General features: G+C 39.0%; 1 protein-coding gene and 1 long non-coding RNA gene across 9 annotated transcripts in view; both read right to left on the bottom strand.

Annotated features, from left to right (window-relative positions):
- Window positions 1–4,028: 4,028 nt before the first annotated feature.
- LOC149501876 (uncharacterized) lies at window positions 4,029–5,784 on the bottom strand. The gene is made up of 3 exons (XR_016323915.1): window positions 5,728–5,784; window positions 5,496–5,532; window positions 4,029–4,255 (listed from the first exon to the last, which is right to left on the bottom strand). It is a non-coding gene; the product is annotated as an uncharacterized LOC149501876 (long non-coding RNA).
- Window positions 5,785–6,213: 429 nt separating this feature from the next.
- Window positions 6,214–21,327, bottom strand: part of LOC114249046 (uncharacterized) — a 32,114-nt gene continuing 17,000 nt past the window's right edge. For all 8 annotated transcript variants that reach the window (XM_089731197.1, XM_089731200.1, XM_089731199.1 and 5 more), the window contains 7 exons: window positions 20,448–20,537; window positions 19,516–19,654; window positions 14,988–15,170; window positions 14,156–14,284; window positions 12,616–12,731; window positions 11,571–11,767; window positions 6,214–11,146 (listed from right to left, as the gene is read on the bottom strand). In XM_089731197.1, coding sequence (XP_089587323.1) covers window positions 11,069–11,146; window positions 11,571–11,767; window positions 12,616–12,731; window positions 14,156–14,284; window positions 14,988–15,170; window positions 19,516–19,654; window positions 20,448–20,537 — 932 coding nt within the window. In that variant the 3' untranslated portion in view covers window positions 6,214–11,068. The remainder of the gene's footprint in view (window positions 11,147–11,570; window positions 11,768–12,615; window positions 12,732–14,155; window positions 14,285–14,987; window positions 15,171–19,515; window positions 19,655–20,447; window positions 20,538–21,327) is intronic.

The raw sequence follows: 21,327 nt of genomic DNA, 5'->3' as shown, positions 1-21,327 counted from the left end.
CCTAGGAACGTAGCCCTTAACTTCCAAATCCACAGTTTCTGTATTCGCGGCATATTTACGAATTATATACCCCGCGAATACAGAAACTTTTACTGTAGACATCAAAATAGAACATGAGGTTGCGGACGTTTGAAAAACGTTTGAATACAAAAAAAATGATACTTACATAAACAGAAAATATTATACTCCTAGCGATGTTCATTTTAAGTTATGAACTAACATTGAGTTTTTCGAAATGAATAGAAAATTATTTGGTTGCAACCCCTTTTTATTTGTGAAGAATTCCACGTGTTTTTGTTTGTACAGTTGCCTTGTCTAAATGATGCCAGCTGATGCCATGCCGATGACTTTCACTGAAATTATTTAATTAAAAACTGCATTAGTTTTGTAAGCCATTTTAAATTACTAAGGGAACACTATATTATGCCCGCCCTTTAGATATCATTATCTTATTATACCTAATTCTCTTTAAAGATCAGATCAGATGCAAGTCAAGATGGAAAGATTTATTGTTTGATTCTTCAAAAAGAAGAGTAAATGCAATATTACTGGACGACGATGTCGGAGACAGAGTGAAATGAAAGAGAGAGAGAGAGAGAGAGAGAGAGGGAGGGAGAAAGGGAGAGATGGAGAGAGAGAGAGGTCAAATAATGAATATTAATTGTTTGTTTCCAATTTCGAGATCGTCACGTGCGATTGTAAAATCTAGACAATGCTTAAATGGGTGGATGAGCTCACGGCTCACCCGGTGCTAAGTTACATGTCGATGACACAATTCAAGATCTAACCGACTCATCTAGGTTTCCTTGGTCGATCATTCTATCCCTGGTCTGTCTTTAGGTATTTAGTGGGGTATCGGTGGGAACGTGCGGAGCGAAATTGTGCCTTATCAATGTAGTATCTATTTAAGTTTATAGGCGTAATATTGTTGGTGTTATAGCTGCACAAGTTGGGGGAATCGAAAGAAAAGTGGCCATTAAAGTGGCTTGTCGGGTTTCTCCAAAAAGCCCTTTGAAATATCAGTTTTCTTGGTGGAAAAGCTCACGCCCCATCCGATGCTAAGTAATCGCCGGTGCTCATAGACATCTACAACTTTAATACCGCCATCAAACTTGAGACATGAATTTAGACACGAGAGACACCCTGTATATATAAAAACATGTTCGCATACGTCCTTAATCGACAAATATCAACGCTTATTACAAGATATTCAAATAAAATAATATTAACAAAAAAAAAAAAACATATTTACACATTAATAAACAAACAAATAGCTTTATTATTACATTAAATAGATATTAAAAATAAAATAATTAGTCTAGTATTTATTAGCTTCGCAACAGCGAAAGGGGTACATATGTTCGTATTCTAATTTTGTTCTCTTTTCTTTGTGGTTTCACTTCAATGGTGGTTGGACGTCTTGCGAGTCTGCATGGGTAGGTACCAACGCCCTGCCCATTTCTGCCGTGAAGCAGTAATGCCTTTCAGTTTGAACGATGGGGCAGCCATTGTACTGTAAAAACGGAGACCTTACAACTCATAATCTCATGGTGGCATTTACGTTATAGATGTCAATGGATTCCGGTAACCACTTAACATTAGGTGGGTCACGAACTCGTCCAACCAACTGTACAATAAAACAAAATAAAATAAAATGTCGGAGCGGTCATTGTCGTAACTCACTATTATTGCTGTGGGCAAAAGTTCAGGCCTCACGAGCAATCACCATTTCTCGCGGCTTGTGATGAGCCTGGTACAGTCATGTCAATATCCGGCAACTGGCGACCTTCCCGCGCGGTCTCTTGCTTTTCGCATCCGGTCCCTACCAACCAATTTGACCAGGTCATCGGTCCACCTCGCTGGCTGTCTGCCTACGTTACGACGTCCAGTACGAGGTCTCCACTCTAGTACTTCTGTGCCTCATCGATCGTGGGCCACCAACGTGTGGTCCATCGCATGGACGACTTTCAAATATCTGGATAGTTCAAGAAAGCGTTCGCCAAATAACTACCGCTCTGCTTAATTCGTCCGTGAAGAAACCACGGGTTCAAATTTGGAGGGCGGATCAGGAGTCGTACATTACAAAAGATTTATCCCTCTCATAATGTGGGTGGAGGCATTTATGTTAACGATGCTGATGGACTCTGTTAAAAGCTTAAGACCAGCCGGCCGTCGGTGTGACCGGGTGTTTTAAGCATAATTAATATTTTTAAAAGAAAATCAACCTTAAACCTTTGGGTAGTCAACGGTACAATACTTTTTTCCGTACCTAATACTTGGTAGGTGAATCTCTTCAGTGAGTCGCGATTATAATTCGGTGGTAGATTCAGCGTAACACTGCTCTCGCTAGGGTCAGTGTTAGCAAGTCTTCACAGGTTGAGCCCCGTGAGCTCACTTACCCGTTCGTGCGTAACTGAAAAGTCCTTTAAGGCTACCAGCGAATAGGCGGGGATATAAATAGAAGATGTCAGCATCTGAGATGTTCCCATCGTTTAATCTCCACGACCTACGGAAAGGTGCATCGGAAGTCTAATTTATCATAAAAAATAATATCGATGATTTAATGTTAAAAAAATACGCATCAAAATCGAACAGCGCGTTAATTCGTCTCCATCTTCAAGGTGAATATTAATGACTGCGCTGAAAAAGAACACAGATGGCTGGCTAATTAAGCGTCAAAGACATAATAATTGTATTTGTATAAACGCGAAAAACATGTAACTAATAAGTATTACCGAAGGCCCCAAGTACTTTAGTGTTTTTATTTATTGCTTAGATGGGTGGACGAGCTCACAGCCCATCTGGTATGAAGTGGTTACTGGAGCCCATAGGTATCTACAACGTAAATGCGCCACCCACCTTGAGAGATATAAGTTCTAAGGTCTCAGTATAGTTACAACGGCTGCCCCACCCTTCAAACCGGAACGCATTACTGCTTCACGGCAGAAATAGGCGGGGTGGTGGTACTTACCCGTGCGGATTCAGAGGAGGTCCTACCGCCAGTAATTACGCAAGTTATAATTTTGCGGGTTTGATTTTTATTACACGACTAGCTGACCCGGCAAACTTCGTAGTGCCTCAATCGATAAATTAAAGTCCTAGGCTTTTGTATTTTTCATTTGAAAAATTGGTACCCGCCTGCGGGATTCGAACACCGCTGCATCGCTCAATACGAATGCACCGGACGTCTTATCCTTTAGTCCTCGACTTCTAATGTTTGCCAATTTATGTTGGTACTTTATTAATGACATGCTGTAATAAAAATCAATTTCGAAAATAATTTTATTCGCTGTAATTGCTATATATTTGTGACGATATATCTGAAGTCTCGAGGGGAACTGTGGTATTTATGTTTTTGATGTCTAGGAGCCTTAGTAACTTAACAACAAGTGGACTGTGAGCTCGTTCACTGGTCTAAGCAATAAAATGTAATAAAGGAGAGCGGGTTAGTTTTGAACACGGTCGGCGAAGCGGCCAACGAAGAGGGTGGGATACAAGGATGTTCTTCTTCTTCTTCTGAGTCGGCCTCTTTATTGCTAAAGGTTGCGTCTAGTTTGAAATACTGACCACTCGATGCACTATACTTTCTCACGTCTCCTGTCCTCGGCGACCTTTACAGCCTCGGTTATTGGCAGGCCGGTGAGCGTTTTTACCAGATCAGTGTGCTTAGTGCGAGTTTTTTAATGTTCTTGATAGCATAAAAGTTAACTCAAATTTGTATGCAGTTGGAGCAGTGCCCCTAGCGGCAAACGTAGGTAAACGTTCCAACTGCATACAAATATGAGTTAACTTTTACGCTATCGAGAACGTTAAAAAACTCTCACTAAGCACACTAAACAGCGGGTGGGTGAGCGTCCTCGTGATCTTCTCCCGTCAACCTGACCCACTACCATCACCTTCTAACTCAATTATTTCAAGGCTAACAACAAATATTCAAAGAAAAAACAATCAGCTATGAAAAGAACGTGATTTTTACGACAATACGTTTCAATTACAAAAACAAAATCTAGAAATAACTAACAACAGTCTTGATGCATATTCTTTATTTTAGCTACATGGTCCAATGTTATGTATCAAGCAAGGGCGCTTAGAGTTGACGCGGGTGGCCGCGTGGTGCGAGGCGGAGGTGCTGTTCTACGGTCAACTTGGGCGATCGCTACGTTAGCTGGTTGAGCACCGCCGTTTCCAGATGCGGCGTTCTCATTAGGTGATTTAGTTGTACCAACCGAATCTCCGGCGTTCTCAGACGTTTGACCTAATGGTTATTAATATTATTGATTTAACAAATACCAGTGTTTGTTTTTGACCATCGGTCTTTTCTGAAATCGTGATGGTCAATGTTAGAGTGTGCTTGGGGTTTGTGGAAGAAAATCTTGCCCTTTAATACTAAATTACCATCATGACCATTTCGGGAAGAGTGAAACGAAGAATTTCTGCTTTAAAACTGCAGTTATTGGCGAAGATGCTACTTATTAATGTCACTTTGTCTGGGTATACTTTGACAATCGGGAAAAAGCAAAATAAGTATGATCGAATGCCCAGATCAGTGGAGTAATTCGTAGTAACGGTTGTAAAAGTTCAAATTGTGAGGTTAATGTTTCCTTAATTTACACCACTGGCTGTCTGCGTCTCATCAGCTGTCGGTATTATAATTCGATGTTCATACTAAAGTTGAGGATGTGATTGCGTATTCAATCAAAACTCGTGGAACCAAACTGCGGCGTATATTTATTTTTCGAACTGGCGGTAAGACTTTTTGTGAGTCCGCATGGGTAGTTATCACTACCCCGTCTATTTTTGCCGTGAAGCAGTAATGCGTTTCGGTTTGAAGGGTGGGGTAGCCGTTGTAACTATATTGAGACCTTAAAACTTATATCTCAAGGTGGGTGACATATTTACATTGTAGATGTCTATGGGCTCCAGTAGCCACTTAACACCAGGTGGGCTATGAGCTCGTCCACCGATCTAAGAAATTGATGGTGATTTTTGGCAGCCTTAAGTACGGTCTCTGTTCCCTGTGTGTTGGAAACCGTGATCGCGGAGTGAGTGTGCGCACTCGTCTGTTGTTTAAGGTTTTAGCGGAGTGCCTGGCAAGCGGGGGCAATAAATTCTTAGATTGCGATTTTTGTCCGTGTTTAGTCCGTGTGTGTCCCAACACGCATATAAGTATCTTCATCTCTGGCACCCATAACATAGGGAATCTTAAATTGGGGCGAGAATACCGTGCGTGGTTTATTATTATTACTATTATTATTACTGGCAGTGCTAGCACGTATTCTGAGAGGTTGGTATGTGCTGTTGTCAAGCGTTCTGGTTTGAAGGCTGGGTCAAACGGGAAATAGGATTGAAACTCTGTGTCAAGAAGTCTCAAGGAGCAACATTACAGCAGTATTGGGAATATCTATAAAATGTGGTAACAATTTACCAGGATTAAGACTATGACCATGACCAAGCCCGTTCAGTCATCTAAGAAAAATAGATAAACAGAAACTTACCTATCGTTGCACATTGCGCCCACGCACACAGCACAATCTGCGAAATGTAGTTATTAACTTTTACAATAATTCGACTTACATACGAGTCAAGACGAACAACACACTTTTCTCTTAACTATTTTCTGGTAGCCTAAGGGGCTATTCCAGCTACGCGGCTCAAGATAAGGATATTATCAAAGCATAAGTAAGCTGAATGCGTTTTTTTAGTACGCAAATTAAAGATAGAACTCACCAAGAACAAAACGATGTTTTCTTTAAACATTGTACGAATTTCCGTAATCCAATGACGGCTTGCTTATAAATTTTACCAAATTTATACTTTCACATTTTAATTTAAGATAAATATGTGAATATGATGTTATTTAGCCTATAGCTTTCGTCGATAAATTAGCTATGTAACACTGAAATAATTGTTCAAAACGAACCAGTAGGTAGTTCCTGAGATTAGCGCGTTCAAACAAACAAACTCTTCAGCTTTATAATATTATATATAATAATATATAAGTATAGATGTCGGCTGGCGTCTCGTTAACGCCGCTGTGCCCACACCTTGCACCATAGCTAGAGGTACATTTCAATGCGAATACGAACATTAATCTCTTTCTATAACTAAGTAGAAAAATGCGTTTCTTATAGCGACAGCATTTACAACAGTATTTATTCATCTTCGCTAAGCTTGTGGATGATTTTATCTCGTTAAAAATAAAACACAATAACATTTTAAATAAAACTCTATATTTAATATAATAATATAATAAAATGTGTTTATCAGATGCTTGCTTCATTCAACTTGCACTCTCCCGATACGGTCCCACTTCATTATTGTAACGGCAGGGACGGACTCCGAGGGCCATGGGACCCATTAACACATACACATCTGAGGGCGGGGGGGTCGAATCGAAAGTCTATCAATTCATTTAAGTGTTTGCTTACGATTAACTGGAAAAAATATCGAATCAGCTATTTATTAATACAGATTTAAATTGATTTAATGATTGCCTACAGCGCTGGCGAATCAGTAATGAATTTCTTACATGGTACGGTATATTACTGTTCACTCGTAATTCGAAAGTGAGCCTGCAATGTAACGCGAACTCGGGCGGGACTCGTCTATTGATAATAGGTCTTTTTGGCGGGTAGGCGAGGAACGATATCAGGGGAATTGTTTGATTCTGCCAATTTAATGTTTAAAAGTGTAATAACGGTTTATTTATTAATCGTTTCGCATCCGTGAAAGTGCAATAATGTAGAAAAATTAGACAATGCCACTGAAAATGGTTTCGCTCGCTTTCCTCTAAAAAGTCCGCTGAAGTCTCAGTAAAGAATTCACTAAGACATTTTTTCATCCCACCTCATCTCGTTACATTTGATTTCATCCTAATTGATTGTAATTTAAAATAAATCAAATTCATTTCATTTAGTTTCATATAATTTTTCATATGACAATATCTATGTATATTTATTATAATAAATAAAGATTTTTTTAAACTCAACACTGACAAAAATGGAGCCGTCAGAAGCCAATTGCCACACTTAAAAAAAATTAAGAAAAAGGTATGAAGTTGTCATACATTGCACGCTAAGTTTTATAATGCTATTGTTTTCTAAATTGGTGTGAATACAACTACATTATTCGTTTATTGATAAATTCATTAAATCAATGAAAATCAACCCTTAAAACGATTTAGCTAGTACACAACTCGAAACTAGAGGAATAAAGTCGAATGTCAAACAATATTTAAATGAGTTTCAAAATTGAATACTTAAATTTTCTGGTTTATTTACGATTTACATGAGTATGTTAAGTATTAAAATTTATTTTATAAGACAGTAAAAGCTTCTCGAATTCTCACGATTCCCACATTAAAAATATGCGATTCCAATGTTCGCGGCTAAAGATTTCTTTATTCTCAAATCTAATCGGTACATGGTCATACACATTAATGAAAAATGATTCTAATGTCTAACCGAATATCCTTTGTAGGAGGCGTGTCATCAAACGACTTATAAAAATGTAAAATAAACTTTGTTACAACGGTGACTATAGTTTGTTTTTTGGTTACCTAGGAACGTATGCCATATAGTTCCATATGTAAATTACTATTCGATACATGGTTTCTATATTTGCGGCATATTTACGGAACATAATTAAGCTAACAAAGAGCTTTTACTGTATTAAAACTACATTTATCTGGTTTAATTTACGTTGTCTCCCCGTCTCGGGGAAAGCTTATGAAATTTTCTTTTTTAACTGACTTAAAAAAAGGAGGAGGTTCTCAATTCGACGGTTTGGTTTTTTTTTAAGTTCTTTACCTCATAACTTTTGACTGGGTGAATCTATTTTGATGACTCTTTTTTATTAGACAACTGAAGCTTCCTGTGCGGTCCCATTTCAATTTAGTCCAGTTCTGATAATGGTATCCATGAGAAAACTATATAAGTCTTAAATTAGCATTAAATACGTGCGCGACAAATAGATGAATAACTCAATATCACGCCAACCGATTTCGATGATTATTGTTTTTAGTGTATATTAATTAGTTTTGGTATATATATATTTTTTCTATTTGAAGGCGGTTTTTTTAAATCATGTCTATTTACAATAAATTTTAAACCATCTAAACATTTTATTGAATTCGATATTATAATACGTAATTTCACGGTAATTAGATCCGACCTATTGCCTCCGACGACTACCTATGGCGGTTAACTTTAACCCGTTGACTGCCGTGTAGGTCACAGGTGCCCTACGCGGCGCACTGAAGTAATTACACCGATTTCTGTTACTAAGGTGCCGGAACATCCAGTAGACTTTGTGAGAGACGAATCCGAACGATACTGAGAAGGAATCTATTTTTAAGAGACTTTGACACTAAACATACCACATAACGGGTCAAATGACTCATTTTGAACTTTTGCATTGAAAATGCACGTATCATCTTATTGCATTTTGCACATTTGACTTCATAACTTTTTCTTACCAATTAATTTAGTTATTATGCTACTGCATAGCTTTTATCGCGGGTTTTGAGAGCGGCGATCGAAACAAGAAATTCCGTAACGAAAATAAAACTTGACATCCCCCACTCCGCCTACCATGCAGCTCGCGTTCAACACATTCTCACACGTTACACTTGTGTAGTGTTTGTGAATAAGCGCGCGGCGTGACGTCGCACTGCATGCGCATCATGAAAAGTCTGCCCATCTCTCTCTCGCACGGTCTAGCTTAAAGGGGACAGTTAATGTTTTGCTTTTGTTAATATTTATAAATATGGCGTGGTCTTATTTTTATTATGATTTTTCTTTGGTAGGATGATATTTTTTCAAAATGTTTAAACTTTAAATGGCTCTCCTATAATGTTGCAAAAATGTTAAACCAAACAGCCTTTCGCTCTCTCTATAAGTAATTTCATAGTTTTTTTTTTCTTTTTACTAACACTGATATTATCTCTTTTCTAAAAATACCAATTTTTTGCATTGAACTACAATATAAGGTCAGCATTTTTTGTCTAACAAATTACCGGTCAATTTGACAAATAGCGACAGAATCTTCCCTAAAAGAACCATTAGTCAATTTAGTGTTAAAGAAAATATCGTCTCTTATTATAATAGTTTTGTTATTCGCACAAGCTGAACACAACCTAACAAAATTCTCGTCAATGTTACACTTAAACCTAGGAAATGCAAGTATATAAATATTGTATATTTTTAAAATCACCCGGAAAATACGAGAGATTCAAAGACAGAAACCGGATGAAGCGAAGATGACACACGGAAAAATAAAAAAATAAATAAAAAGAAAATTGCGTCTTGGGACGCCCGACAGAAGTGATAACTTAAACTAATCTAAGTTGAACTATTTAATATTGAAATTGTTTAACTTGAGAAAAGCTTAGGTTATTACTTAAACTTTATGTATATTAATATGATAATGTAAGGAAAAATTGTAACATAAATTGAATATAAGAAAAGTTAGAGAGTTACATACATTCTCAGTACCGCTGCCGTGCGCGTGAGAGAAAGAGAAGCCAGACAGACTGGCACCGTAACGCGTTACGTGACGAAGCGATCTACCTTCCCATAAGAAGTTAATCTCTTTTTAATACACTGAGACGGTGCTTTTTACATCATTCTAACCTCCATATTTTATCATATCATATGTTGATACGCATGTCATCATTAGAACAATTTGATTGATAAAATCGCGTCATCCTTTTCTTATGACGGTAAACAATAAGAGACCACAATAAAATTAATTCATACATGATTTCAGAGAAGATTGTATTACTATATATATAAAAAAAATAAACAAAAGTGTACGTATATAATATAAATTGATGTATAATTTTATTTAAGTCTTCGTGGTATGTGGGTATGTCGATAAGGATTTCGGGGTGCGAGCGGACGTCTCATTCGACGTTAAGCGGACACGGATGTCGACGGATAGACCCGAAGACGTACTTCGCGGTTACGTAAGGCCCGTTTCACGGTAAGTGACCATTGCTAATTCTCGGCCGTTCGTCATTGACACTCAGAATAGATCTGTGGAGACCAATGTGGATGGAAGCAGTGCTTCTAACGCGATGGATAAGAAATGATAGCGTTCCTCTTTGAACACATGCAGCAGAAAGTACCAAAACGGCCCAGACGGAGGTCTCAATAGGCTCGAAGCCTCAAAAGATCTCAATGCTTCGTAATCTGATAGCAATTACGATTGCCTCCGTAAAATGATTCTCATTTGTCTACTCTTCGTACAGAAAAGGAGCTTTTGAACGGTGACGTCATTGTTCAAAAGCGCCCTTTCGCTCTAGTAGTTAAGCGAGGGCTTAATTTTTTTTTTTTAATTAATTAATAATAATTAATAATAGAGGCAATTGAAAGTGTTTATAGATGAATCCACCGTTTGTGTATGTATTAAAGTTTCTATTGGATTGAACTAGATTAGATCGATTGATGGTAACGAGCCCCTAATGAAAGGGGTTGGATTTACAAATTGAACGAATAGGGTCTTGCATGACTTGATATGTGTGGCGCGTCTCACGGGAGAAAGGCAATGTTTTCGTCGCAATATGGCGAGCAGTCCATAATGGATTATTTGTAGATTCATTTCAAAGAATACCGGGTTACAGAAGTGTAACTTCTTCAGGCGGGATACGTTTCGCTACAGCTAATGCGGCGTCACCGTGCCAAAAGAAGTTCCACTTCCTGAACAAACACATCTTTTATAGCTTCGAGTCTATCGCGGTCCGTCTTGTACAGAGCACAACCAATATTTGCTACATAAAAACAGGCGTGAGCAATTAAAATTCATAATATTTATACAATTATAACAATTCATACAATTCCTATCAAAATTTCATAAAAAAAAAGGAATTCACGAAAAATGATTTCAAACATAATTCCAGTTGTTTTTCGTCGCGCAATTAAAATAACAACAAATTCAATGCGCTTCTATAGAACACGTAACGGTGAAGTGAGATGATTCGAGCCCCCTGGGTCCGTGTGACCCCCGACCGAGTCCAGCCCTGTGATCGGTGTCATAGGGCCTTTGCACCTTGATCCGACCCTGTGCTTTAAGGTTTCAACCGCTTGTAGTTGGCCAAATGACTGTTGAGATGCTGCGCCAGCTGGTCGGCTCGCGCGAACGATGCCTGCGCCAAGGAAATGGACGTGAGAAGTCGTTTTCACTGGTGGTAGGACCTCTTACGAGTCCGCACGGGTATGTACCACCACCCCGCTTATTTCCGCCGTGAAGCAGTAATGCGTTTCGGTTCGAAGGGTGGGGTAGCCGTTGTAACTATACTGGGATCTTAGAACTTATATCTCGAGGTGGGTGGCGCATTTACGTTGTAGATGTCTATGGGCTCCAGTAACCACTTAACACCAGGTGGGCTGTGAGCTCGCCCATCTACCTAAGCAATAAAAAAAAAAAAAAAACAGTACAGAGCTGCAGAGGACTGTGTCTATAGTAGTGTGGTATAGGACCCTTGGCTAGATGTAGGTCGGATCTGTGTCTGTTTGTGCAAGACAAGAGCTCGGGATCAGTAGAGCCGCAGAGGACTGTGTCTGTGTTACCTTGCACACGACGCAGCGGTACAGTTGCTTGGCGTGGTTGTGCAGGTGGCGGGTGAGCGAGTGCGCGTGCGAGAACCGCTTGCCGCACTGCGCGCAGGCGTGCGGCATGCCGTCGGGCGCGGCGCCGTGCGCGCACGAGCGGTGCCGGCGCAGCTGCTCGTACCGCTGGAACGTGGCCCCGCACTCCCCGCACCTACCTGCGGTGCCGTCACGCGACAGATCAGCCATCGCTACTAACAAACCTAACTATTCTCGCCGCTAAGCAGCAGCTTTATTAAGAACGTGATATATCTATATATTAATACGTGAAGCAAAAACTATGTACATATTAACTTTTTTCGAAAATTACGCGAACGGAAGAGAATGACATTTCTCACACTTATAGAGTATATAGAGAAGGAGTGCAGAATGCTAATCTTTTTTAATTATCCATAAAAACGACATTAAATCAATAAAAAAAACATTACACACACTACCATGTATTATTGTTGTCTGCGGTCTAATTTTGAGAATAGATTAATATTGTTTGTCTTTAACATCATTTGTGTATAGTGTAGTCTTGGCGAATTATGTGATCATAGAGGTCTCTCGAATTTCGACTACTAAGGGACCACTAGTTTGAATTATAAAAGGTTTGTATAGTAAGATCGAGAACGCTCAAGAAGTACAACGCCATCTATTAGCGGAAACACACAGCGAAGCTACTCAACTTGCCCAGAATGTTCTCGATAAATCTAGAGATGTCGTATCGACTATAAAAGCGTTGCAGGGATGGCATGAAGGATGGTAATCGGTTCTACTCGCAGTGCTTCGCAGTGCTTCGCAGTGCTTCGCAGATTCTACCACCGGATCAGGAACGTGAACCACTGAGAAGAACCGGCGAGAAGCCCAGTGGGCTGTGTCTGTGGGTTAATTTACTCGTCCTTCGTCGCAAGTGACAGGTTCGGCGAGGACGGTGTCCGCAAACAGTACTGACAACGGTACATAAAATATTTGTGTTGACGACGGTACCTGATACGGCCTGTCGTGCTGACGGTACACTCACCGGCTCGCTCGTCGTCCGTGTGCGTGCGGTCGTGGGCCGCCAGCTCGGAGTCGTCCTCGAAGCACTTCCTGCACACCTCGCAGCGCACCGTCATGGAGCCGCGGTGAGCTTCAGCCCTGGCGACAGAACGAATCTAATCTTAAGCCTACTGAACGGATCGAGGGAGACGTTCGATGGCATAAATCGATAATTGGGGGGGATATAATGGCGGAAGCGTATCATTTGATGGGGGGGCAGAGAAAAAAAAAACGTCGGATGTGTTCAGAGTGATTGTTGTATCCGTTAATTTGTGTACTAATTCTATTGGTTTGTGAATGGCGTGTTCTAGGTATGCCGTTTAATATAAATACATTTTTGTAGACAGTGTGTTACTAGATAGGTTACTAGGTACGTTTACTACTTTGACCTTTTTGTAGTGTGTAATTAGGTGTGTGGTTTACTACCCCGACATTTTTGTAGACAGTATATTACTAGTTGTGTGCTTTACTACTTGGATATTTTTGTGGACAGTGCGTTACTAAGTACATGTGTCGTTTACTACCTCGACCTTTTTGTGAACAATGCGTTAGTAGGTACATATGTCGTTTACTCCCTCAACCTTTTTGTAGACAGTGCGTTACCAGGTACATACGTCGTTTAATACCTCGACCTTCTTCTAAACAGTGTGTTACTAGGTACATATGTTGTTTACTACCTCGACCTTTTTGTAGACAGTGTTTTACTAGGTCCATATTTCGTTTACTACCTCGATCTTTTTGTAGACAGTGTGTTACAAAGTACATAATATGTCGTTTACTAACTCGACCTTTTTGTAGACAGTGTGTTACTAGGTACAACATATTATGTCGTTTACTACCTCGACCTTTTTGTAGACAGTGTGTAACTAGGAACATATTATGTCGTTTACTACCTCGACCTTTTGGTAGACAGTGTGTTACTAGGTACAACATATTATGTCGTTTACTACCTCGACCTTTTTGTAGACAGTGTGTTACTAGGTATAACATATTATGTCGTTTACTACCTCGACCTTTTTGTAGACAATGTGTAACTAGGAACATATTATGTCGTTTACTACCTCGACCTTTTTGTAGACAGTGTGTTACTAGGTACATATGAGTCGACTATTATCAAAGGCGGCAATCTGACTTTTGGACAACGATTGGTAAATCAGAAAAACGAATTATTGACTTTGTATTCCATTGGCAGTCACAAAACTCTTCGGAACGACATCTTAGATAAATAACAGGTTAACTATTAACCTTTATTTAATGCAGGTTTTGAACCGTATTCTTTGAAGGAGACGATTATATTCAAATAAATCTGTATTGACATATCAATAAAAAAAATTTGTCCAAATGCACAGATTGCCACCTTTGATAATAGACGACTCATATAATGTCGTTTACTACCTCGATCTTTTTGTAGAAGTATTATTATGACCGAAGTTCATTGAATAAGGTCTACTAAAGATCTTTGTGAAAGTTAGGAAATACTAGCTTATTTTCGATGGTCTACTATTCGGTAGACCGACACTCACTTATGCTCCCATAGTTTCTCGCGTCTATTAAACGTCTCGTTGCAGCAATCACACTCGTATCTGTCTGAGGAACGAGTCCTGGACCTAGAATTTCCTCCTCCCCTGTTCTGGTGGCTGCGTCTGTGTATTCTGTGGACCATATACATTATATCAAACCGGAGGAACTTAGTTCTGCTCTGACTGCCACGAAGTGTAGGAATAGCACCCGCGCGCCATCTACAGTACTTTGATGGTACTATGTTAGAGAGAAAACTATTTTACTCAACCTTTAAGCCAATTCTAATTATTTTAATAGTCCAAATTAATTATTATATCTAGGGTAATGTGTAAGTTCATGCGATGTTAAGTAGAGGGCGTTGTTCCCTTAGAAAATAAATTTCTGAATAGCGAAAGATTTGCATCGGTGGCTATATATATTCCTGTTTTTTGTGACGAAACATTTTTCGACGAAAGGCTCGACGAGTAAATTAACCCGCAGACACAGCCCACTGAGTTTCTCGCCGGATCTTCTCGGTGAGTCGCGTTTCCGATTCGGTCATAGATTCTGCGAAACACGGCTCTTGCTAGGGCTAATGTTAGCAACGTCAAGTTTGAGCCCCGTGAGCTCACCTAATAGTTCAGTGAATCTAGAATAACCCCTCGAGGTTACTAGAGCAGATAGGAAGAAGAAAAAAAATCCTTTTACGGGTATGGAAGTTCGCGCGGGTAGGCACCAATCTCCCACCTGGTTCTTCCACAGCCCAGCCATTTTACGACACATTGAGTCATACCTCAAGCCTCAAGAGGTGGTGGCACTGACCGGATGAGCGGTTGCTAAAGTCGGCATGCTTACTTTAACGTGACCTTCGTGGAATACCACTTCCGGCATATGTGGCACTGGAAGCTCTTGTCCGGCGACTCGTTCTCGCTCTCGCTGACGTCGTTCTCCTGCGGGGGAGGCACGTCCGCCGCGCGCTCCGGATCCGTGTCCGAGTCGGACGCCGGCCCGCTGTGCGACCACGCACCGAACGACCGGCTGGAAACAAGATGGGTTTGTACTTAACTATACAATTAACTGGACAGTTGGAAACATATACATATGAGCATTTCTCAAAATAAATGCACCACCAATAAAATAATGTACTAAAATAAAAATGTTAAACTAATGCATTTTTTTGTTTTTATTTGTAGATAGGTGTCTAAAGATTTTGAATATGAGGTTTGTTGTGAGGTTTTTAATATGTAATAAAGTAGAGAAATGTGTAGAAATATACCAAGGGCGGAGAAATATTCTTATTTTGTTACCGTCTATCAATTACGTTAATTAAAACACCAAATCAATTTCGTCAACTTTTATGCATTTCAATAGGGTGACATAAACATCATTTTACGTGTCTATAAAAAACTGTTAACATTTATAGCAAAATGTTACTTATATAAGTTGTAATATATCCTTTACGTTACCATTTGCCCACAACTTTGTTTTAAAATCACAGTAAAGAAGTTTTGATGTTGTTTTATTTTTAAATACGTTCACAAATGAAATAACAATACACTTCTTTTGCTTTTTTAAAAAAAATTGCAGGTTTTAAGATAATAAATAAAAAATTTGAAAAGAAATACGTGTCCGCTTTTATGGGACAGTAACAAAAATGGAATACTGGTAACAAACTAGGATTTTATAAGGCTAGTTTTCGAAGTAGTTCAAATTATAATAAACTTTGACCCGTGTTAAAAATAATTATAATTATATTTATATATGTAGATTATAGTATGAACTGCTGTCAAAGGACATTTAAACATTTTTCGTTTAAAAAATACCCTATTCAAATATTTAGGAACATTTACGAGTAGGTATAATAGCCGGCAAACTTCTTGAGCATTTGTTGACGTAGTGGGGGTAAGTTTGCGCATGGTACACTCACGTGCAAAAACATTATTTACTCTGCGTCATAATGCAGTTAAATTATTAAAATCAACATATGTATTTATTTATATATTTAAACATTCAACAAAAAATATAGGTTAATAATTGTTTAATAATTTAATCTTGGGGTAAAATAGATATTCCTTCTATTAAGTCAAAATTAGAGCTGTTGCCAGGTGTTGGTTCAGTTGAAGCGAAGCTGCTATTTGTAATTTTTTTTTCGTTATCATAATCTTAACCATCATCATCATCACTGTTTTCATCACCCGAGTCGCCATCATCGTGATGAGTCGACATAGGGCTCATCGGTGTAGTTTACAACTCGGTCGGTTCGATCTTCTTTTTTGTCTATAGATAATTATTTTTTGAAGATATTCGATTCGTAGTAATCGAATGTTACTTTTTTTAATTACCAGCTTCCGATTATTTTCTGTTTTTTTTTTCATCTGAAGCCTAGCTCTTTCATAATTCGTCGTAAACTTCATTCCGAGCCATTAAAATGTATATTTTCTTTAAATTTTTCGAAGCCTTTCTACGGTACGGAGTTGCGCTGCTTGCTATGTAGTTATTATGATTACATCTTTTTATTACAGATTGAACGACACTATCCGTTCCGGTAACTTTCTTCTTCCCTGATCTTTTCTTACCCGGAGTCCCAAACACGGCGAGCAAGCCAGAGCCTTTAGCTTCGTTAATAATGGACGTAACAGTACTCACTGATGATTTTGTTGCTTCCGAAGTCTGTTTTACTTTTTCCATATCATTTTCCCCCTGTTTTATAATGAAGCAATATACGTCGTACACAATTTTTCTACCCTTTCTTTTGAATACTACACCAGTTTGTCGCGGCATAGTGTATTTTTTATAAAAAATCAACAAACACTCAACAAATAGCAATGGCAACAAAGTCAACAAGCAATTATAACAAATAACTTAACGATTAATAACGATAGACTTTTCACTGTACGCAAGCGTACTTTTGGGAGCAAGCGGAACGAGGGCGCGGTGCGGGGCGCAAGGTTCGACTGATCTACCAATAACGCGCTCGATACGATTTCCCCTGCCGTCGCGCCTCACCCTCACCACCAAAGTGATCTAAAATTCGGTTCTGCGCAGTCAAGGTCATTTGCTCAAGATGTTTGCCGGTTACTATAACAAAAATATCGTTTCAGTTCTTTTTTAATCATAATGAAAAGGAGGCCTAACGGTTTCTAATTCAGTAAAAACCTTTAATAGCAATAATCACATTCATCGGCTGGATAGTGATCGTATAAATCATAATCACATCTTTGGCACCAGAAAAATGGACAACGTAATAATATTTTTATTTCTACAGCGTTCATACTTGATACAAAATGCAGCGGATTATTAGACGAATCTGGATGCCTTGATAAAATGTGTCGAAGAAAAAGGCCATGATAGGCCAAGGTGTAAACACAGGCACGCCACTTTTGTCTTTGTTTATTTTTTTCGTCTTCTGACATCTCACTTACTGATTTATATAAATATTTAGATTTTATCCTTTCTATGTTTCGTATTCGCTGCTCCTCCATCTTTTGTGGATTTTCTTTAAGTCTTTCGCGGTAGCGCCTCATTTTTTCAGCAGAGGTTAGAGTCGAACCCGTCGCTTGCGACGAAGGGCTCGACGAGCGAATTAACACATAGACACAGCCCACTGAGTTTCTCGCCGGATCTTCTCAGTGGGTCGCGTTTCCGATCCAGTGGTAGGTTCTGCGAAGCACTGCTCTTGCTAGGGTCAGTGTTAGCAACTCTCCGGTTGAGCCCCGTGAGCTCACCTACAAACGTTAGGGTGAAGCTGAAATAGCCTCTCAAAGCTATCAGCATAGGTAGGAAAAAAAAAGTGTTAGTGTAAAAGAACTCTTTTTTTACGTTACCCAGAACAACAGATATTTTGAAATTTAGCTCACCACATCAGAAGGAATATCATGCAGTAGTTCTCTCTTTACTATGATCGCACTTTTAGATTAAAACAAGCAGATATTTAAAAGCCGCATTTGTTTTTAAATAAACTAATCAAACTGATAGAAAAATACTAACAAAAAACTCCCAATCTATTTCATAGTACAAATCTGTAATAGTACAACAAAAAAACAAAGAAATTGACGCCGTTGTAATTGCAATAATTATTATAAAATTATTTTAAACAGAAAGTTAAATAATAATAATAATATATTATATATACTCAGCCTAATGATTTCCTATTTTGTTACTCTCTTTTCCATTTATACGTTACCACACAAAAGTAACAAAAAAAGAAGTAACAAATCAAGAACAAAATGTCATTTTATTTGTAAACACATGCAACTCACACGATTACTCTTATTTCGATTTGATTAACGAAATCAAGAATGGGAGCTTTAATAGTAGGTTAAGTGAAATAACAATAAAATCTGCACATATCTATGTTTTTTGAGTAACAAAGGTGGAATTTTTTTCTGACCGCTAGCTTAAATATTGACTTTTACCGTTCGTACCGGCACCAGAGAGAACTAGTCGAAATTAAAACAAGACGGATGCCAAGCCGGCTAATGCTACCATTATTCTAAAATATAATTGCATTAATCGATTCTCATATTTCTTCAGAATTATGGTAACAAAAACTGGAATTTCTAGGTGGAACTTTTTACGGGACAAGTTAAAATCATTAATTAGAAATTTAATTATAAAGTAATGTTAAAAGGGATGTTTTAGGATGAATTGTGACTTATGGCTATAAATAAATAATATTTTATATTTATACAATGCCCATGCCCATTCAACTAAAGATCGATGGTTTGGTAAGATATTGAGATTAGGACACTGCACTTTTCATACAACTGGTTGAAGCTGATTTATGATACATATATATTTTTAATGAAAAAATCTCATTGTATTTATATCTGTTTTTTTTTCCTTTTTAATAAGTAGAGTAGTTATACTGCTTACACAATTTATAAAAAGTAGTAATGAACTAATATATTAGCCGGAACAAAATATAAAAAAAATGGGACAGAGGCTAAAGTCTATTGTGCAATAATTTTGAGAAATGCTCATATATATCGACACTTGAAAGGCAAACGTGACTAAGCGACAATAACTGCTTTATACATAAATGATAGGCAATAACCATATTCGATGCGCAAAAAAAATATATTTCTAGGTCTATTAAAATCATTTCAATCATACAGCTAGATTCGTTAAAATAGATTTTTTTTCAGGTATTTCAACTTTAAATTAGTCTACTGTAAAGTTCACGCATTATCGCTTAGTCACGTTTGCCTTTCAAGCGTCGATATATATTTCATTTATATTGTAGATGTCTATGGGCTCCAGTAACAATTTCACACCAGAAGGGCTGTGATCTCGTCCACCCTCCAAAGCAATAAAATAAAAAATTGCTGATGTCCATGAACAACGGTGACTTAAAGGGCAATAATTAATAAATTACGCTCACCTGTCGTCCTCGTTGTGGGCAATCGGAGGCTGCTCCTCTTTGGGCCTCTCGTCTTCAGACCCCGAGTCCGAATCGGAGCTGTCTGATGAGCTGGAGCTTCCGGAGCTCGACGACGAACTGGACCCGGAGCTTGACGAGCCTGGTGGAAATGTCAGGTATTGGCCTTATTATGTTGGAAGAACGAGGGGAGAAACTAGAATATGAGGTCCGTATTGTGAGGGGACCAAACCTGGGTGTCCTAAAAAATAAGAGAGAGAAAGAGAGAGAGAGACGTGTCTTGAGGATACCCGGTTGGAAGGGAGTTCCTTTTGTGATATATCCTTTTTAGGTGCGTAATATGTAATGATTAAATCGTATAAACGCGAGTTCGTAAGAATGTATGAGTGTATGTTTGTTACTGTTTCACGCTTGGGAGGTAAACTTAGGGGTCCACTTGAGGGGTACTCTTGGTGTGTACACTTGAGGGGTAAACTTAGGGGTCTACTTGAGGGGTACTTTTAGGGTGTACACTTGAGATACACTTGCGGGGTATGCTTGGTGGCACAACTGAGGGGTCCACTAGGGGATACACTTGAGAGGTCCACTTGGAACTACTCTCGAGAACTTACTGACCGACTTTTGTCATGGAAAGGTAGGAGAAAATGCTGAAACTAAAGCAAATTTATAGAAACTGCCGTCACGTATGAGACATCATTATTACTTAAGATCTATGGACGAGTTCACGGCCCATCTGGTGTTAAGTGATTACAGAAGCCTACCGTTGCTCATCTTAAGGCGTGAATTCTATAGTTTTTACTGCCCCACACGTGCGGGATGAAAAGATGCGCTACCACCAGTAAATCGTAGGATGCACCTTAGTCACATAGGAATAAGGGTTATAAAGCAGTGTGTTTGTTGCTGCTATAGGATCTTGTGGCACTTGGTGCACTTACCGGAGCCAGAGCTGGTGCTGCCCGTGTCCGAGTCGGAGCCGTTCTCCAGCTTCTCGACCCTCGAGTCCAAGTCCTTCACGGAACCGTTCCCTGGAGTTTGTAAAGAAATAAAAACAATTATGTAGAATTTCCTTCTTCAAAAGAGGCTTGTGGAGAGTATAAAGCGGTAGGCAGCAGCTTGGCTCTGCCCCTGGCATTGCTGAAGTCCATGGGCGACGGTAAGCACTCACCATCAGGTGTGCCGTAAGCTAGTCTGCATACAAGGGCAATAAAAAAAAAATTTTTTTTTCCTGACTAAGTGATAGCCTTGAGAGGCTATTTCAGCGTAACCTTAAAGTCTGGTTAGCGTCCGTCACGACATTAAGGATCGCAGCTTCGATGCTCACTTCGAACAAGCAATTATTTTCTCTTTGTCTGAACGTTTATTATTTTTATTTTTATTGCATAATTGGGTGGACGAGCTCACAGCCCACCTGATGATAAATGGTTACCGGAACCCATAGGCAGCTACAACGTAAATGCCGCCACCCACCTTGAGATGTGGGTTCTAAGGTCTCAGTATAGTTACAACGGCTGCAGCACCCTTCAAGCCGAAACGCATTACGACTTCACGGCAGAAATAGGCAGGGTGGTGGTACCTACCCGCGTGGACTCACAAGAGGTCCTACCACCAGTAATTACGCAATTTATTTAATTACATTATCGTAAGGTAATCCGATGAACTGGTGAAGTTTTCATTCATTTCAAATAAGCTTTAGTTAACATTTTTTACTGTGCCTACGGGCGTACCAGATAACGGCCTACCTGGTATTAAGTGGTTACGGAATCTATGGATATCAACACTTGAATCCCGCTGCACACCTTGAGACTTGAGGTCTAT

This window comes from Bombyx mandarina, chromosome 11 (assembly GCF_030267445.1).
Source record: "Bombyx mandarina strain Sakado chromosome 11, ASM3026744v2".
Classification (NCBI taxonomy): Eukaryota; Metazoa; Arthropoda; class Insecta; order Lepidoptera; family Bombycidae; genus Bombyx; species Bombyx mandarina.
This window is presented reverse-complemented; position numbering and strand designations above follow the sequence as displayed.